Consider the following 21,125-nt stretch of genomic DNA (forward strand, 5'->3'; position numbering starts at 1 on the left):
TGGGCAATAAGAATTATCGTTTGTAAGAACGTCTATGAGCGTAGCGAAAAAATCAAACCTCATTGATATATTATGATCTCACCAGGATCGAACATGGAACCCCTAGTGTAAGATGCCACTGCCGTAAATATTGGACTACTCGACACAATATATTAATTTCAACAAACACCAGTGCACAGTAAGCAGGAATGCGAGCAACACTCATTACTACCAACTTAATTCCAATCCAATTCCATTTGACCAAAAAGCCACCCATGTCACTCTCTCGGCTTCACAATTATAAATACGCAAATATCTAACTGAGCATAATTTTCAATTTTTTTTTTATTCAATTAATGGATATCGAATTCGTTTATACATGTATGTGTTTTCAAATTACGTATGTACAAAAAAATGTTTGAACAACGTGCTATTTTTGGCTTTTTTTATTTAATTCTCAGGGACCCAAAATAGGAGTTTGCGTAACCTAGTTCAGGATTGCAGGCTTAGAAGGAGAAAACATCCTGTTCAATATAAGATTATGTGGATTAATATTAGTGATTAATTTTTCGGGTTCCTCCTTCTTTCCTTGACGTTTCAGGTTTGTTGCAGAGGCAATAATTATTCTCAAGAGATGATTTATTGAAGTGTACTGTAAGGCATAGCCCCCACCAAGAGGGCCCGGGCTCAGCAAGGGCCCGGCGTGGCGAGTCGACCAGATAAGTAATATAAATACACATCACAAATTCTCTTTAATAGTAAAAAAAAGTCACCTGCGGCGCTAGTTTCCTTAAATAATGTTATTATTTAAAATTATGTGTTCATCGATACACAAATAAAAATTGTATCGTACGAACAATATCGACAACTCCATAATTCAAATGGATGTATTAAAATATAAAAATATACACATTAATTTTACCGCGTACACCATTTGGAAAACGCTACTGTGGAGCGTCACACTGCCTTTATCCTTAGTGATAGTTCGGGGGGGGGGGGGGGGGGGGGCGCTTCATGATGTGGGGGCCATGCTGTAAGGTGTATGAATGCGAACACCACTTTAAGTGTGTCAAGAAGGGAATTGTTTAGCTGAGAGCAAACATTACTCAGAGAAAAAAGGGTGTGCTTCTGTACTGTCAGTTGCGATGACCAGATATAGGTACCGGATCGGATATTAGTTTTTGCTAAAACTGCCAGAAGCCATGACATTTTTTAAGTTGCCCATCATTTCTATTAATATTGTCAGCCTATCATGAATTTCGATAGCCTCTTTCACTTAGTGGGAAAAATATCCTTTATTCCGGCCCAGTGTTTTAGTCTCAAAGCCAAATTTGTGGCCCATGTCCATCGAGTGTTTGCAATCGCTGACATTTTGTAATGTTTTGATCAATATGGCCTCTTGTGTTTATTCACATCCTTTTTTGCCGTTAGTCAAGTTTTGCTAACATACTTTTTTGGACATCTGCAACAGTTTATCTCGCCAAAATAAAAGGCTGCGAGGGTTTTATGGGTCTTAAAATATTGCACATAATCGTTGGTGTTGAAAACACCGTTTCGATCTCGTGTTTCCTTAGTATCTTGGCAATGGCATCAGTAATGGTTCAGTGTTCCCATTCATACACTGAGTATATTTCAATACAATATCTCTTGAGAATGGGTTCTGCAGTAATTCTGAAACATTGAGGAACGAAGGAGAACGGAAGAAAGTCTCAAATACTATAAACTTTGTTTTTTTTTTCGTTTATAAAATGTCTTTTCATCAAGAATCGACAATTGTTATCATTAAACCTAGATTATTTTTGCGGTTTAGTGAATCCATATGTGGGATAACGTGGTGCAAAATCTTTTCTTCCGTAAATCTTCATGTTTTTGTCGTCTTCAGGCCCGAAAATCGATTTGGCAGTGAACTGGCATTCTTGGTATGTCGGTTGAACTGTTGACAAAAACATACATACATCACTTTTGAGATATAGTAACGTAAACGTGGAAGTCTGTGAAGTCCCTGATTTTAACGTTATTTAGATCAGCTCTTGTCAAACAACTGAACACAGAATGTCTGGGACTCATGGCTAAAATTAAATGCCACGGCATCTTACCAAGAATCAGAGCAACCATATGGCAGTGGCGAAGGGTAGAGGTGGGCTGTTAAGATCCGCCATAAATAGTGCACATTAAACTTTGTCAGTCATACGTATTCGTTTTTATTGAAATAAGACTATAATATGCTTACAGATGGTACATATTGAACTAAAATCAATTAAACCGTGCAAAAATCATGCCATAATAGATAATAGTAAAAAAAACTCATCTATTTATAAAATATCTAATATTATGTAATTAAATCACACATAACTTTGGATATTTTATGGATAGAATAATATTTTTTTATCTACATTTATAGTTTGAATTCTAATGGATTCAAGCTCTGTACTATTCCATTTAAGTCGTTTCTCGCGACCCGGGTTTCGCCTTTCAGCATCTTCAGGCGTCGTGTACACTCACCAAAGGCAAACACACACTGACAACGAACACTCTTAACTCTACCTTATATAGTAAATCAATACAATAGAGTAGGTAAAAACTCCATTACCTACTTATCTAGTCAGAGGTTACAAAAAAAGAAAAAATACAACAAACAAATTATGAATAGTTGAATTGTCAGTAAAAACCTAATTAGTAAATCTATAAAATATTCAAACTTATGTATGATTTAATTGCATAATTTTAGATATTTTATAGAGATGAGTATTTTTTTACTATTGTCTATTATGGCTTGGTTTCGCAGGGTTTAATCGAATTTTAAAAACTAACCAACACCATCTGTAAATTGTAGTCTTAGTTCAACGAAAACAAATACGTATGACTGACAATCTTTAGTGTGCATTATTTATGCCGGATCACCCTTCGCCACTGCTGTAGTGTTATCTGTTATCAGTCGATAAACAGTTACATAAATGGTGTGAACTGATTCATGACATTCTATGCATCTCAGCCTAAAAGAACAAACTGTTACTACATTTATTTCTATGAAATGATAGAAGTACTTAAATAATATGATGGGTAAAAACTTCACTGTAAATTTCCTCTGTTTGATGTATTTAGACTTGTGGCAGTTTATCTACAGGTGTGAATTGTCTAATATGGTAAATTTTTCATTAACCAATAGGTACCTACAGAAACTTTTTATTTACTTATCTAAATTCTATGGTTCTTACCGACAGAGCCGTACGGGGGCGGAGGTGCACTTGGATCTGTTCTATCAGGTGAGCCCGTAGGCGTAGGCATGGGCATGGGCATGGATATTGGATAAGGGGTGCCCGGCATTGGCATTGACATCGGCAAAGTGGGGGAGGTTTCCAAAGGTGGGGCATCCCCCGATGAATTGGATTGGAAACCGACGAGAGGGATGGTGCCCAAAAAGACGGGGCAAGTCCTGTCCACGTCCGAGTGGCAACCCGCAGGTGAGCAGGTTACCTGCAATTGAATTAATATGTATGTTTATTTACTAGAAAATATAGGGTCTAGGACGATTTGGCACCGGACAATTGGACGCCACGGAATTCGAAAATAAATAGACGTTAGGTACTTATAGGTACTTTAAAAAAAAATATTCAATATTATTATTTATACTTCAATGATTATATTATGATTTAATAGTTGGTAAGAATGTAAATATGCAGACGTAAACAATGATTTAATCATGCATATGTTTAAGTTCCAACGAAAAAAGAGTTTTTTATTTTATATAAAGCCTTAGGCATGGTAATTCTCAATCCGCGATAAAGAATACATTATGTTAAGAGTAAAATGAATTCAAACTACTAAGTAGTAGATAGAAACTGATTAAAATACCTCGTCTACACGTGTCTACGACAGTGCGGCGTCCAATTGTCCGGAGGCCAGTAGTCCCATTCCCAAAATATACCCTTCCTTCTTTTCAATTTTTACCTTTACAATCAATCTTACAGTGAATAAATATGAATTCACAATGTATAGAAAATAACTAAGCAATTTTTTCAAGATGATTGGCTTTTTAGCCATAAGAAAATAAAATCTAATCGATAAAAGCTTTGTACTATTTATTCCAGAGGAATCGTTTTTACGAACCCAGATTTTGCCATTCAGCATTTTCAGACTTGGATTTATAGGTGTATATTATGGTAAATATACAACTGACAATGATACATACGAGTTTATTACTGTTGTTTGTATGCAAAATATTTAAAGATCATAAAAATTACATTATTCATAAGTAAAAGAATATCTGATCGGTCATTCCAGAATTTGAATTTAAATTAGTATAATGTAAATCAAGTAATTGAGAATATTTGTACCTTTATTTCGTAGCCAACGTCGATAATGCTACAGAACAATAGATTGGACGGGGGGAGTGGTGGAATCGTCAGCATAGGTTGCCAGTTAAGCGACATGTTCGCTCGTACTTTTCCAAGCGATAACTCGCCTATATCCACCGTGCGATATTCTGTGAGCATTCTGGGATGATGAGATCGGAATGTGATAACCTAAAAACATACAATTACATATAAAGTAACAACAGGAACCAACAAGTTTTAGCTGCTAAAAATCAAAACTCCGTGCGCGGATCGTGCATTTCGCTCATTCGCGAGATCACCCGTATGATAGAGTGAGAAAGAAACATGTCAATTACTTTTAACAGCATATGCGGCGCGGGATATCTAATTGCCTCGTTATCTATTCAAAATGATAAATTAATTACGAAAGTAATAATATTCCGATTTCGCTGAATCAATTAGAGTGGTAAGCAATGTTCCCTGTAAGGTGTCCGCACACATGTTTTCATCCCCTGCACAGTCCTCACACAAAAATATTGTAAAAGAAAGTTTCCATTGCCACATTTTATAATAACTACAGGTGTGATCAGTGTACGTAATTATACTTATTAATAAATAACCCTAAAAAAATGTCAAAAAGGAATGGATGTGATATTTCAAATGCGATCATTAAAAAGAAATCCTGCGATAAATTTAAATTGGAATGGCTCTCTGAAATCGTTGAAATAGAAATGCCATCTTCAATGCATTCGCAAAAAGTAAGAATTGGTGATATATTTGTTTATTCGGAAACAGATGATTGTGTCAAATGCATCATATCTAATATGCAAGGAGAATTCACATCTGGAAAGACGTGTATAGAATGGAGGTTGTATCTTTTAAAATGGCATTTAAGTCAAATAGTACACAGGGATGCTATTACGAAATTGAAGAATTAGAAAAGAGGTGGACTTTTGAAAATAACGACAGAAACACCCAGAAAGAATAAGATTGAGATCGCTGAGCGCAAAAAAACTGGTTGCGATCTAGTCAAAGTGTTAATTAATAATGTACTATTGGCTATAAAAATAAATGCGTCTATGCTTTATGTACAAGATATTCATAATCATGTATCTAAATACAGACATTCCCGAAATCTGGCAAAGTAAAAATTATGCGTTCGAATTTGTCGAATGCAGTCATTAAAAAAGAATTTTTTGAAGAATTGCGAAAGTCTCGGTTTCATACATTAATAATTACCGATATATCTGTGCAAAAAATGCTAATTTTGTATGGTAATTACGAAATTAATAAATACCCTATAAATATAAGTTTTAATGAAAAATTGTATGAGTGTTTGTGGGGTAAATTTATCGATACAGATGCGTTGATGATCCGCACACACAAGGGGTAGAGGGAACGTTAGTGGTAAGGTGTCTAAAAATAATACAATATTTTCATTTATCGACAGTAATTGGTAGCAATCCTCGCCCGGATTTCGAAAAACATAGTAGCATCCAAAGGCATATTATTAAACCAGCAAGTCTGATATAAAATATCCAGCTATAATAAGCAATGTGAATGATTGTTGCGAAGACCCATGTCGATAATATGCTTTCACATTCAAATACTTACAAATGAATCAATTTTCCGAAAATTGCGCAAAGTAAATCAACGACCGTTTGATTGCAACAACACAATACATGAACCTCATAATAATAACACATAATACTGTTGCGCAAAATGTTTGATGTTCATCAATATTATTATCAACACTACTTTACAGCTGTTCGATCGTTCGATCAATATTTTAAAACTTTGTATCATATATTGCAGTGGCAAAGGGTTGTTTTCATTAAACTAGAATACAAATTGGAGATGGTTCTGGTTAGTTTTTAAAATTCAATGAAACTCTGCCTAATCATAATAGATAAATAATATTCTTCTATATTATGGTTTGGTTAGGCAGGGATTAATTGAATTTAAAAAAATAACCAATACCATCTGCAATTTGTATTTCAATACAACAAATAAGTATTACTGACAACTACTACTTTTTTTGTCGAATCTCCACAGCCTGCCTCCACACTTTGTGCAATTTGTGGAACACTGAACAATTTGTAAATATTATTGCACAATATAGCAGTAGTTCACGAAACTTTGCGATCATAGCTCTCAGTTTATTGTTGGTAAATATTTTATATTAGTTATTTTTGTTTGTTGACTTGCTGCTGTCCGTCGTCTTGGTCTCTGGGATCGTTCTAGTATCAAACACCCAGCTGTATTTGTGAAGTACCATCTCATGTGATGTACACCCCCAGAAGGCCAATTCTTGAATGAAGCAGTATTACCGGTTGCACAACCTAAGCGCAAACCTGCTACAGCGAAGTATATAAAATGTCGACCGGTGGTGTCGACTACAGTATGCAATTTAACTATACACGCTTTGCCGATAGAGGCGCTAGTAACTCTCCATTTGACTTTGACATATTATTAAACGTCAAAAATTTGTACGTAGTGAGCAGGCCGTTATTCTATTTTTTCTATCTTTTACCCAACTATTACCGCTGAAAGTATTAGTTTGTGTTTAAATTCTCACTTAAATATTTATTGTGATTTTGTAATACAGAAACACACATGTTTGTTTGCAAAATACAACGGAAATTCCGTGTTGTAATATTGTTATATTGGAGACGTAACTGATTAATTGGCTACGTACTTCAACAATACACAAACGGTTCGTTTTGGCATGTTTACTTTCTACCTTACTCTAACGCATGGATATAAGGTATAAGCATGCTGAATGCTTTCTCACTCGCACGAATGCAAGTCGTTCGAAGCTTTATACACACAATATCTTCTGTAAAACTAAAAAATTTACGTGCTTCATTAAAGCTTCATTAAAGCAGTGTTTTTTACTGCTTCATTCAAGAATTGGCCTTCAGGTAGGTACTTAAAGGAATTGATTAACATTCGTGGGGTCGCAAAAGTTGGTAAGTCGATAATTTAGGTATTTAAAGTTAACAACGGTTTACGTGTCTATATAATTATAAATATGTATGCCGGAAAAAAAATCAAGGTTCACATAAAGCACAACGAAATCAGCGTTAGGCACCGACTAGACGCTCATGCTTTACGACAAGCTTACCTGCGCAAACCGGTTTGTATCGGGAAGCTCGTGTGTATGGACGGGAAAACTGAAGGTCCCGCAAACCGAAAAGCACTGTAAAAGTCTATACCGCACAGGCAAGTCGCTGCCGTCTAGCCGGCGCAATATGCCTGATTTTGTCAAACTTCAAATTGCAATTACTCCATAACATGATTTCGAGACTTACCAACTTTTGGCAGTAACCCATGATATAGATACAATATAATTAATACCCCTGAGAAATTGACCAAAGGCAAATACCTTTCTCAAGCGAATCCTGATATTCTTGATGGATGTTCTGCTATTGTTTTCGCAGGTGACATCAAAAGGCATGGACTGACCGGAGCAAAACCCACTGACAGGTAGCCGCACCACCACGGAAGCATTGCCTGATGGACAACAGCAACACCCGAATGACTTGTTCAACTCAAATTGTAGCGGGCACTATTACAAAAAAAAAAAATTAATAATGTTAACGTGAGGTTATATAATGGCGGTTTAGTTCAGAGTATTTTTGGGTCACTTTATGTTATTATTATCAACAACAAAAAAATCAGGGTCACCAGTTTAGAAATAAGATTGTATAACTTGTCTTCTGACTGAAAACACTCCATGCCAACATCTGGCATATCAGTTAAGTTTCAAATGCAAACATTGGACGATTTACATTGGTATATCTAATACATGGAAGGTTTTTCTTCAATATCGTTCATTACTAAGCAGTGACGTCCCGTGGGGGTAGGCAGATTGAGCGTCGCTTGGGGGCCGGAATTACTCGAAGGGCGGCAAATTGAGGAAAAACATTTGGAATATATAGAAATAGCTACCTAAACTTAGTAATAACGAAAATATCTTTCCATTAAAAAATTCAGCTCATTGGTTTTGTCGGGTTTGCGATATCTAGTTTACATTCGTTGCCCTTCGATTATTAGTAATGTATCCATACAACACATTTCTTAGATATTGGATGGATGGAAAGATGATAAAAATAATGTATAAAAAAATGAGGCGGCATATCGGCGCTGCTTAGGGGCGGCATTTTATCTAGGGACGTCATTGTTACTAAGCGTTAGTGATTGATGAGAATGGATACTCACCGCGTACACAGGGTTTGAATTCAAATCCAAATTTGACACGACTGTGAATGCCATTTTCGTGTCCAGATCGAATTTCCACGGCCTGTCCAACGTAACTTTAATTGTGTACCGCACAAATCCTAATTCTCCCTCAAACGATGATGGTAAATTGAGCGGAAGCTGACAGGCAAAGGGGTAAAGATTCTTGCCAATTGGTATATCAATGGGATCCCCTGTAAAGTGAATCTAACTTATAGTTCAGCGGCATAGCTCAAATAATTCGACGAATGGTGCAATTTTGTATAAAACCATAAAATTTGGCATGAGCTACTTTTAAGATATTCAGCCATAAGAAGCCATTTTAAAATTTGCCCCATAAATTCCAAAATGGCGGATAAACCTGATTTAATTGATTTTCAGTTTGGATACATTGTGTATTATGATGTTGAATACTAATTCATAGTTAAACTTGACATTTTGCAACTGGAAGTACATAAAATATCAATTTTTTTATTCACCGTCTGATTTAATTGATCTTCAGTTTAGATATGGTGTTGAATACTAATTTAAAGCTTAGGTAACTTGATTTTTTGTAATTGTAAGCCTATGAATTAAGTCCACGATTGATACAGCCGAACTCGGTTATTACGATCACGGATGTAATGAGGAAACAATCGTTGAAATTTTGATTTTCTCCATACATTTATTCACTGTTATAACGAGCAACTTATAGGATATATCGAGCTAAAATACTGTTAATGTGTCGATCGTTTAAAAACATTTCGACCCTAAGCAATAAAATCCGATCGGACAGGATGCCGCCGGGGACGGATTACGTTTATGACACTAGTTAAGTGTCTAAGTACCTACCTAATTGTTGTTTTTGCTGACAATTTTTATGAATGCCATGCTTGTTTCGGGGATTTCACGATGGTTTTCAGATTTTTTATTTTCGACTTTTTTTGTTATGTGACCGCACATTTAAAAATACCTATTTTCTGATATAACGAGTACCGCTTATAACGAGCAAATTCAGTCGGTCTCATCTTCCTCGTAATAACCAAGTTCGACTGTAGTTTCAAAGTATGCTTTAAAAAAAAGTTCACAAAAACTCTGTTTCAATTAAAAAGAATGATGTAGGTACCACTTTCACTGCCGGCAATGTAATACTTCATATGAAAGTATTGTTCATTTCCTGAGTACTGCACACTTTTGTAGTGCGTTGAGCCACCGGATTGATTGGATTCTGACTTTGAAAATGACGTAGAAGCTTCCCCTTTGAAGGTTATGCAGATTCCTGGAACAAACAATGATCACATTATAATATAGATCATAACGGGTCAGCCATAATGATAACATAGAACATTATATTATCAATGTTCTTCGGGGATAACCTGTTAACTGCAAAATGGAGAGCAATTTTAAGCTTTGAATTGCCCACATAAATCTCGGTTGATTTTTTTGTCAAATATTGTGAAAATTTAAAATAAATAACTGAAGAAGAATATGACAATAATTCTTCTTCTTCTTCTTCTTCTTTAGATTGTCAATTATTCCAATAATTAGGAAAATAATGTCACTTATCAGTAATCAAACTATGATAAGGTCTTTGGTATTGAGCATTCCAAATGAAATCTATATAGGTATCGGGTTATTACCAAATGGAAGATAGTGACCCAATTTTTACTCTTAACATAAAATGACCAAAAAAGCAGTTATCAGGTTATGCCCAAACATCACCAATTTATTTTCAGAAAAATATTTTTTGGTTCTTTCAAGTCACATAATATCAGGTGAAGGCATATATGGACGACTCCTAATGATATCACAAAGGAAATTACAGACCTACAAATTTATCTGAAGACTGGGATGGGGGAGCCACTGTCGAAAACTACCCAATCAAGACTTGTAACTGGACAAAATCTGACATTCGAATGAAATTTTCAAAATGGCGTCCTATGGTAGTTCGTAGTTCCATATTTGGCCATTCTACAGATAATCAGTTTGTAAGTAGGTCTATAACAAGAAAATCTACTTTAAACTTGAGGTACCTACCAAATTCGAAAAAAACCGCCATAGAATGATATAATATGCGGTCACTTAAAATAAAAAATATCAATATTAAGATGAGCAGTTATAAATTTATTACTATAAAAACAATTGATAAAAGTGAAATGTACACACACACAAATAATTATTTTATAGATATTTTTTAACTGTGGTAACACTATATTATTATAATTTTGATCCGTGTATTAAATACGATATTAAAAATGTACGCACAAAATACTATAATTTTGAATATCGGAAGTATATTTTTTTAATAAGGATTTCATTTCTACGTTAAATAATACACCAAAACTACCACAATTTCGGTAGGTATAGCATAATTTGGTGCTAAGTACTACTATAATTATTTTCATAATAGAAGAAAATTTGGCGAGCCGAGAAAACAAAAGTTGTTTGAGAGGTAAAAAAACGAAACGAAATAGATTTTCTCAGATTCGCCGGTGTTTTTTTTTTGATCCTTAGATATAAAGTAATATTCTCTAAATACCCTATTATTTTTTTGTGAGAAACAAAAAACCTATACATTTTCAATTTCATTTCAAGACAGTGCGTATCTATTATAATTTCGGGACCGCGTACTATAATTCAGTGACAAAAAGATGGCAGCACTGCTGTGACCTGTCATAGTGACGTTTAAGCGTACATGCTAAACATAATAATTGATAGTATTATCTGGATTTAATTGCTAATACTAAAAGAAGTCATGACCTCCGACTGGATGTATTGTAATGCAATTTCGTCTGGCAAATAACTTGGAAAGCTGTCAACACGTCGTTAAATGTATATTATAAATTTAAATATGTACACTTTTACATGACCTTGTTTACTTGGTTGTTAATATTATACAAACTTAATGCATAAAAGGAATAACTTGGTGAATTATTTATAGTGTGGTATATATCAATAATTCATTTAATTTGCATTACGCATTGAGTCATGAATCACATGAATATTCATATCGGATTTAGAGCATTAAATGTATACTTTGTATTAGTGGTACATACCTCTGATTTTTTTGGGAGTGTCCACTATGTATTCGATTCTCCCATTGAGATTCTGCCCGGGGTAATATATGCCCCATTGATTGTCAACTATTATATTCACGTCTTTGATGCCCATTTTAAATGCTGTTTAATTTATAAAACCACTGTTATTAAGTTGAGCACCGATTCACTAAAGTTCAACTTTCAACCGGGAGATTGCGGCAGATTGAGGAAGGTGAGGTGAGGACCATAAACTAAAATACATGTTAACAGTGTTGCCATCTTTATGTCACCGAATTTGGACGCGATCCAAGAAAAGTATTATTTTTGCAGAAATATTTTAATTATTATTATCTGTACATTAGAGCAGTGCTCCGCAACCGGTGTGCCGTGAGACGATGCTAGGTGTGCCGCGGTGCAATAGCCAAATTTGCGTACATGGCTGGTAATATATTTGAGCACCTGCATGAACTTAATAAAACAATGCAAGGTCAGAATGAAAATATATTGACGTGCTCTGATAAATTAGCCGAATTCAAAAATAAACTCGAACTTTGGCAGAAGGATCTCTACAAATGTTCCAAAGGAACTACCAGACCACCATTGAAAACAAGCAATCAATTTTGGATCCGTCTCAAAAACATTTAACTTTGTTGCAAAAGAAATTTCATCAGTACTTTCATACAATCAATGCGACTGGATACGAAACCCTTTTACAACCATTGCCGAAAATTCTATAGAAGCGCTTTTCCTATAATTTCGAGAGGAATTTGTTGAATTGATAAAAATATGACGGGACGCTAAAACTGAACTTCGCCGATGTTCCATTGGTTATTTTCTGAATTTCGGTTAATAAAAAATATCCTCGTATTTCCGACAAAACTATCGCAGTTCAGCTCCCATTTTCGAGTCAAAAAAAGTCGCCTGCAACGCTATATTTTAAGGCATCTTATTGTAGGATATAATTTATTATTATTGTGACAATACTCGACAAATAATTATTCCTAACCTGACAACTAACCATAATTATATTAATGTAATATAACCATACGAAAAATTGCTAAACATAAAATCAATACCATTAATTTTACCTCGAACACTATTTTAAAAATGCTATTTTAGAGTATCACGCTGTCTTCAAACTGAGCTATAGATAAGGGGGCCCGCCAAAGATCTTGGCCTGGGGTCCCTCTTCAGGATGTGGGGTTCATGTTTTGGTATATAAATTGTTTTACGTATGGTGTGCCGCGGAATTCTGGGAAGACCTTTGGTGTGCCGTGGGTGAGAAAAGGTTGCGGAGCACTGCATTAGAGGATAAACCACGGAAGTCCAGTTTTTACCGTTTCTGAGTTAAATATGTAGAAAATTTTATTTTATTTCATTACACAGATGAATAAAACATTAGAGTCCATAAGTAGTAAATTAACCGATATAGCTAATTAAAAAATCACTGAAGTCCAATTCACGTTAGTGCATAAACAACGGGTGTCCTTTTTACTATGTTTATGCTCTAAGAAAAATGTTAATAAACCATTATAATAATTCCATAAACACGGAAGTCCAACAAACGTTAGGTAGGTACATTTATTATCTATACTATAATTTTCGTTTTTCTTTGTAAAAATCCACACGCGCAGTCGGATTTCGACAAAATTTGGACAGTAGACGGGGCCGACGAGCCGGAGTGAGTGGTCGGGGTCTAAAATTTCAGATTTAACCCGTTGCAACCCGGGGAAAAAGTCGCCGCGTACAAGGTCTTGAAACGCGGAAGTTAATGCTGCAACCACCATTTTTTATTGAAAATGTCGCTAGAATGTGTACATTTAAAAAATATTGGCGTTTATTTCAGCTTGATCGGAGGTCAAATGGCAAAGTTAGATTAAATTAGATTAGATTAGTTAGAAGAAATTAATAACCTGCAGGTTGGCGCGGGCGACGTGTTACGTGTAGATCGGAATGCTTCACTCACGGACAATAATTATTGTATGTAGTGGCATCAGAGCCAGAGTGCGTGGTCGGGGTCTCGAATTTCAGTTTTAACCTGTTGCACCCCGGGGATAGTTTTTTAATAATCTTACTGTCCAATTAATTCGAGGACTACTTTTTTGTGAAACAGAAACCATGCATTTCCAACGTATGCAAATTTTCTGCTAAAGAAGTTTCAATCTCTTTGGGTAATATTGTACTTCTGTACATGAGCAATAATTATTGTAGATCGTGGATCCCGTATTTTTTCGCAGCTTCATAATCTGTCAATAGATTGTTTTTTACACATTCAACTGTTTCTTGTAATTTTCCATTGTCGTAAGCTCCTGTATCTGTCTTTCGTTTATATTTCAGCAGCGTATTTAGATGTGGAAAAATCAATGACATTATTAATGGACGACGCACTCAATACAGTAGCTAGCAAGTAAATTTGCGCATTCGCATGTATAGGTAGACGTCACGCAATATCATTATGCGATATCACGCATCGGGAATTTATAGCAATATGACCTTTATTGTAATGGCGTTAGAGCAGTGTTTCTAACGTCAATGTTCATTTGAGCGAACCCGTTCGAACCGAACCATTCGGCAGACCCAACAAAAAGCATGAGGAATTTATAGCAATATCACCTTTATTGTAATGGCGTTAGAACAGATTATGCCATTCGGCAGACCCGACAATAAAGTGAGTGTCATTTTCTTTTCCAGATGATTCATCCATAATGTCATTGGGAAAAATACACATTAATATCACGTCATGTCAGAATTTGATAAGCACTTATTTTAAAAACTTATGTATTAAAATGAAACACATGCATTCTTATCTCCTCTTCCGAGTCCCTACTTAGCTAACATAAAACTATAATAATAAAATTACAAACATTTTATTTCAGTTACGAACATTTTTTTCGATCAATATAAATAATGCGTCGTGTCCCATCACTAGTTAAAATAATGACTTTGCAAATTCATAGAAAATATATAGGGGAAGTGTGACACAACACAAAGGTGCTCTTACCCCACGCGTTTATGTTCGTGGGGAAAGTGTGTCTACTTGATTAAAAGTTTAAAATGCGTCGTATTCGTCGTTTATCTTCTACACCCTCACTGACACCGACCCAAGATAGTTTGGTAGTTGTGCCTGTCATAGCTCGCAATTCCTAGCAGCGTCTTGGCAATGTTTGCTCCTATGACAGTTTTTGAACCAAGATCTAAGGGCGCGAGACACAAATGCAAGAGCAATGCGCAAAAAGCAGCATTAGATACCAATAACTATAACTTGATGCGCGGCACTAGTGTCGCGACGTGAGTAGTAGTTTTGTCATATTACCGCACTTCAAGTTATAGTTATCGGCATGATATAACAGTAAGAGACGACATATCATAATAATTTGAATTGCATTAGTTAATGCTTGGATGCTAAGTAGTATATTATCTACACTTTAAAACATAAAAAAGCAATATAAAATGAAATAATTACGTTTGTTTGTACTCGTTTGTCACATATAATGAGTGCATCAGTGATTATCTAAGTTAAATATTATGTAATAATGGAGTAATTTCCTTTCAAAATTCAAAGACAGTACCTAAACATGTTACTATGGTTACCAGTTTTATTGGAATGGGGTCAGTTTCTGTAGAGTTTTTTATTTGTGTGTTCAAAAGATGTCAGTATGTGTCTGCTTTACTACAAAATAAATCATTGGATGAAGATCCGTGATGGCTAATAATATGGCAATAGATTGGACATAACGATCAGTCCAGTGGTGACCTTAAGCCTCGCTGGAATGATGAATTCTTCTCTGGCAGGAAAAAGTACCAAGAGTGGTGGACAGCGGCGGCTGGTCTAACATCATACAAGTGCACTGCACTACTTGTATTGCTATGAAACATCGTTCAACATCGTAAATCATATTTTTTCTTCATAGGTTTTTAATATTATCGCTCACTTATTGTAATGCAAACCATAAACCGATGTGCCCATATTGCCAATTGGCGATAATACAGGCACTATGCACCGTATACGTCATCTTCACTGAAATCGTTTGCGCCCAGGCAATATATTTAGTTTACTTAAAATGATCCCAAAGCTTAGTATTAACTAAAGCCATTATAAAACAACTTAAACCGTGCTAATCGTTTTCGCCATGCGTAAGTTCCAGAATATCGTGCGCCGACTGGGTAAAATGACATCATATTAGGCTGAGTAGAGAGCAATTACAGATTTGAATTATGGTTTGTTATTATAGACGCTGGCAGCTTACTGTTCACGCTCAAATTATGTTTAGTATCATGAATTCTTCTGTCGCAGGAAAAAGTACTGAGAGTGGTAGAAGGGGTCAGAGATCGACCTTGAAAGATAATGATGATTACTCTAGCCATTTTCCATAATTTACTTCATAATAATATTAATAGTCATTATTTCTTCAAATTCTAAATCAACGATGAGCAACCTGCAGTCCGTGGGCCGCATGTGACCAGACTTTTTTTTTAATAGACCAGGTTTTTTTTTAAATAGCATATCGAAGAATGAATAAGATTTTGTCGTTTTGTAAAATATAATTGGTTTAGATAATTATACAAAAATATATAAATAATATACATAATTATGTAAATGTGGCCCTAAAAAGCATTTGGCATATAATTTGGCCCTCGTCAATGTTTTAAATATCTAAATGAATGTTCAAAATATTAGGCACTGATCATTAGAAATATAAGTGAGTGGGTAAGTTACTACATATTTGTACTCCGAAGCACACCATATAGGCCTCCACAGAGTGTGTAAGGTGCTGGCGTTTCATCCGGGAGCTCCAGGTTCGACCCGGTGAGGTCGCAATATATTGTGATTTTCTCAAAGCCTGGGTGTTCGTGATTGCTTCACTTCTATTAATAAATACACTACTGTTTCACTAGACTACTGTCACTGGGCCTCATGGCCTATATAAAAAAACAGTCTTTTGAGCCTGCACTCTCTGGTGTAGACATGTTACTTTTATGGTTCAGATACGTACTCTGGCACTTGTAATCACGTTGTACTATGTTACAATAATAGTGAGATCATAACAATAATTTGGCTTGTATAATGTAATGAAATTTTAAAAATAATCAAAAAACTGGTAAGTGCAGGTACCTAAATGTAATATTATAGCGCCTGTACACGTGCATGGATTTACTTGCACCAATAGCGTGTAGTTTAAACTATCGCGATAATAACTGTTTACACGTAGAAGTGCTGACTGTCTCGCCAATCTCATTCTTCGAGACGCGATGTTGTCATCATATGGTGCTATTTGACAGATTCAGACAATTTCGTAGATAATTCTGTGCGGTGTAGTTCATATTTCTTCCGGCAGGTTCGTCACTATCGTTCTACTGTGCATGCACACCGCTATGCAAGTACCAATTATTGCGTGAAAATTCAGAAGCTTCTGAACTTTTTTGATAAATGCATGCAATCTTGCAACTTGCATGATAACACATGTTTACACGTGCATTTTCTTGTTATGGCCACGATAATACGTACTGTCAGCAGTAAATCCATGCACGTGTAAATGGGGAATTAGTTTAATTTTCTATTTACACACAATATATAGACATAATGTAGAGTACCTATTTACAATAATTTATCCAACAAAATGAATTAGGATTCAATTTCATCTGGTGTACAATACATTCTCATGTTTATAATATTAACAAAGAATTTAACGAATAAGACATAACATATATAATTTATTGTTTTTAATGTCATTTTTTGACTAAATGACAATACCTAGATGTAATCATGTCTGGAAATTTGTACGTATGCAGTTCGCCATATCACACTTCACCTTTTTTGTATCGGAAATATATGGTCGTATATTAAAGACCGTCCAACCTTTTTGGGTCGTATAGTACTGACATAAAATTCATGTCTAAATAGATCACGGTTCTTGTCGGTTTACAGAAAGCCAGCGGCAAACAAATTTTGAAAATAGCCAATATACTGGTTTATTTTATTAGGTTAGGTTAGGTTTTCATTCTTGAATTCATGAATTTTGCCAAAATCTGCTATGAAAATTGAATTAATGTTCATATTGAATCTAATAAAATTGGAGAGCGTATAGTATACGGTCATATCTTTCTGATAGAAAGCTCACGGCAAACTGTGCTATGGTGAAATGCTTTACGTACAATTTATATGTAACAATATTATGTAATATAAAAAAAATCATTAAATTTACCTTCACTAATAATTCTGTTTAATACAATGTCATGTTTATAAAAGCAATAATATGTAAATAGTTTTATGAACAATACGTACATTTTGTTTTTAATGTCATTTCAGACCCAATGGCAATAATAATAATAATAATATCAAAATTCACTTTAATCTAGTTACTAGTAGTACTATGTATAATAATATCAATCAGAACCATATTTTAGGTTTATATAATAAATAAATAAAAAAACAGGTGGCAAAACTGTCCTTAAAGCACCTGTCAATATTCTTGAATGCGGTAAAATGCTAGCACTGCACTGTAACCATCTGTCAAACTATTATGAAAGTATCAGTTAAGTTTTCAAATTTAGAATTTATTTAATTTAATTTTAATTGTAATTAAAACCAAGTTGAAAGTGTAGTTCTTTCACAATATATGGCTTGAAAACTTCATGGATAGATAATATTATTATATAAGAATCTAAACGAGTCATGCATAACCTTCATCAGTTGTGGATAGATTCCCACTACAGGGCATTCCTATACAAGGTGAAATGGAGTATGTTCAGACTGCCTTCCCCATGGCTGGTGCCCTGGTTTGTCAGTCGCCTCAGAGCAAAAATTAACTCAAGCTGATATTGAGACTAAGTCCAGGCCACACCGTGGGCAAGAGATTTAATGTCCTCATAGGGAGAAGAGATTCGCAGCTCTTCGATGAATGTATTGTTCAGGAGGACATTGCACACATGGTACTATGCCCTAAATTTGAATGAAGAGAGTAAAGCCGTGACTTGCAGATGTCAAGGAGCTCAAACGTGCCCTGACATTGGGAAACGGAAGAGCTCGGAAAGATTATAAAGTTTTTTTTAAGAGAATTGGAGACGGCCTGAACAACAAATCCTCACTCAGAGGAGAAGATGCGATATGACAGCGGGTTGCAGTCAAAGCATTGGTAAAATTGTAAAGAAAAGCATCAATTATTTATCCATTTTGTAATTGTTTTCACACGGTACAAGTGTTGCGGATTATATAATATTAATATTATCTTCTAAGTCTAGACATAATATCGTAAGTAACAGGAGCATGCCAGACACTCCAGTCTACATTATATTATACTTTACAATGTTTTGTTTTAATTAACATAATGACTTTGCATCATGAATCAACAGGTAACACCATTTAAATCTTGCTAATTATTGTGTTTGTGCAATTCCATATGTGGGATAACGTGGTGCGAAATCTTTTCTTCCATGGATCCTCATGTTCTTATCGTCTTCAGGTTCGAAAATGGATTTAGCAGTAAACTGACACTCTTCGTATGTCAGTTGCACTGTGAACAAAAACGCATATATTAATGCATCACAAGAATCACAATTTTTAATATAAAGTTAAACACTTTCTTTTGAGACATACTTCAACTGAAAGAATTGGAGAGAGGGTGTAGTCGAATTGGTAGAGAGAGTAAAATTAGTAAACTGTCGCATTGAAACATGGTGGCTTGTTTATAGCTGCCACCTGTCAGATTTTATAACTTTATTTTTGACTAAATATCATGAAATAAAATGCGTAATAAATTGCCGTTGACTTTCACTATTAAGGTTGTTAAAAACAAATAAAACAGTCTCACAAATGAACATCTTGATAACGATGTTCAAATAAGAGAAACAAGGTACTCTAATTTTTAAATTTCATAAAATCTAGATAAAGATGTATGTCGCTTAAGTTGTGATTATATTGAGATGCACGTTGCATATTGTCACGCTGTCACGGCGACAAATTTAGTCTATGGTTTCATCATTTTGCAGAATATTTTGAATGAACATGATCTCTGTACATTTAATAATGGATTAACCTAGTAACGAGTCTCTGTAAATTCGATAATATTTTGAACTGAACCCAACCTGCAGACCATAGATAATAGACAAAATTCTAATAGAAAATACATAGTGCTAACTGCTAAAACAAAAACACGCGATTTTGACATGAATTGAAAATGTGTAGGCATGTAGAAAATGATAAAAAACGTTCATTGAGTCATGCAGGTATCGATGCAGTGCGGTACAACGTGAGGTGACCTCATTGTTGTTCTGATGATTTCGGCAGATTTTACTAACTGACAATGTTCGTTTAAAGGTTCAAAATGTGCTACAGGATGGGAGCATCAGTCTGATAACATTTTAAATATCAATAAAAACGACATTACACACTTTTTTCCCATAGCGGCAGCTTACTGTGACGTCACATGATAGTATGCGACGTGCAGCATAATATAATCACAACTTTAGGAGCGAACATCGTGATTGGAGAACTACAAGGTTATAAGTGTTTGTTTTTGGCAAAACAAAAGTAACAATGAGACAGCTTAGAATACTATTTAATTGTCGGGTTTGTTTTGTCAAGGATGAACACTTAGAACCTTGTAGGCTCGCGACATGGTGATTTACATATGCATAATGCATCTGTATCCACATCAGAATTCTAGCCAACACGTGAAATAATAAAAATGCTTCAAAGAAGTATAATGTCAACATCGTAATAGTCTATCAATATTCGCTATAATGTGTTGTAATACAAGGAGTTCGATAGGCCCCCTCTATATTCATAATCAAAACTATTGCTCTTACCGACAGAAGTATACGGGGGTGGAGGAGCACTCTGGTTTGTCGTACCAGATTTTCCCGTAGGCGTGGGCAACGGTGGGCTGGTTTTCAAAGAAGTGGCGGCCCCTGGGGAAGGAGATTGGAAATCTACGAGAGGGATGGTGCCTAGAAAGACGGGGCAGCTCATGTCCACTCCCGAGTGGCAACCCGCAGGCGAGCAGTTCACCTGCAATATGGTTTAAACAATGTTTAACTGATAACTAAACAAAATAACTATACATAATTCTATGTTCAGGAATTTGGATCCTTAGGCTGATTTTCCAGTCACACTGACCGTCAGCGCTGATCGGCGAATAATTATGTATTATCACAATGTAGCGTTTCTTAATAAAAAAAAATTTTACCTTTATTTCATATCCAATGTCGATAATGGTACAGTGCAACAAATTGGAAGGAGAAAGCGGCGGAATCTTCAGAATTGGTTTCCAATCAAGGGCCGTGTTAGCTTGCACCTTGCCAAGCGATAACTCGCCTACATCCACCGTGCGATGCACTGAATGCATCTTGGGATGTTGAGTTCGATATATGGTAATCTGACAACATACAAAATTATTCGTTTACAGCCGATTTGATCTGTTTACATCGAAATAAACAACTTTTAAAGACAATTTCTGATAGTATGGTAAAAGAAAATGTTCTATTACAGGTGATAAATCGCTAATAGTATGGTTTCACCTCAAATTTTTTGAAAGCTGATATAAAACTTCTTGAAAATAACGCATTTGCAACAATT

General features: G+C 35.2%; 1 protein-coding gene across 1 annotated transcript in view; it reads right to left on the reverse strand.

The window, feature by feature from the left end:
• Positions 1-328: 328 nt before the first annotated feature.
• LOC147072747 (uncharacterized) overlaps positions 329-21,125 on the reverse strand; it is a 28,483-nt gene continuing 7,686 nt past the window's right edge. The window contains exons 5-14 of the mRNA XM_085946234.1: positions 20,737-20,925; positions 20,357-20,558; positions 18,928-19,062; positions 11,570-11,692; positions 9,640-9,792; positions 8,517-8,728; positions 7,681-7,863; positions 4,314-4,502; positions 3,195-3,453; positions 329-1,912 (exon numbers count right to left, since the gene is read on the reverse strand). Of these exons, the coding sequence (XP_085802360.1) occupies positions 1,773-1,912; positions 3,195-3,453; positions 4,314-4,502; positions 7,681-7,863; positions 8,517-8,728; positions 9,640-9,792; positions 11,570-11,692; positions 18,928-19,062; positions 20,357-20,558; positions 20,737-20,925 (1,785 nt within the window). The 3' untranslated portion in view covers positions 329-1,772. The remainder of the gene's footprint in view (positions 1,913-3,194; positions 3,454-4,313; positions 4,503-7,680; positions 7,864-8,516; positions 8,729-9,639; positions 9,793-11,569; positions 11,693-18,927; positions 19,063-20,356; positions 20,559-20,736; positions 20,926-21,125) is intronic.

Source organism: Rhyacophila brunnea, unplaced genomic scaffold, assembly GCF_057557595.1.
Source record: "Rhyacophila brunnea isolate RB1 unplaced genomic scaffold, BYU_Rbru_1.0 scaffold_19, whole genome shotgun sequence".
In the NCBI taxonomy this organism is placed as follows: domain Eukaryota; kingdom Metazoa; phylum Arthropoda; class Insecta; order Trichoptera; family Rhyacophilidae; genus Rhyacophila; species Rhyacophila brunnea.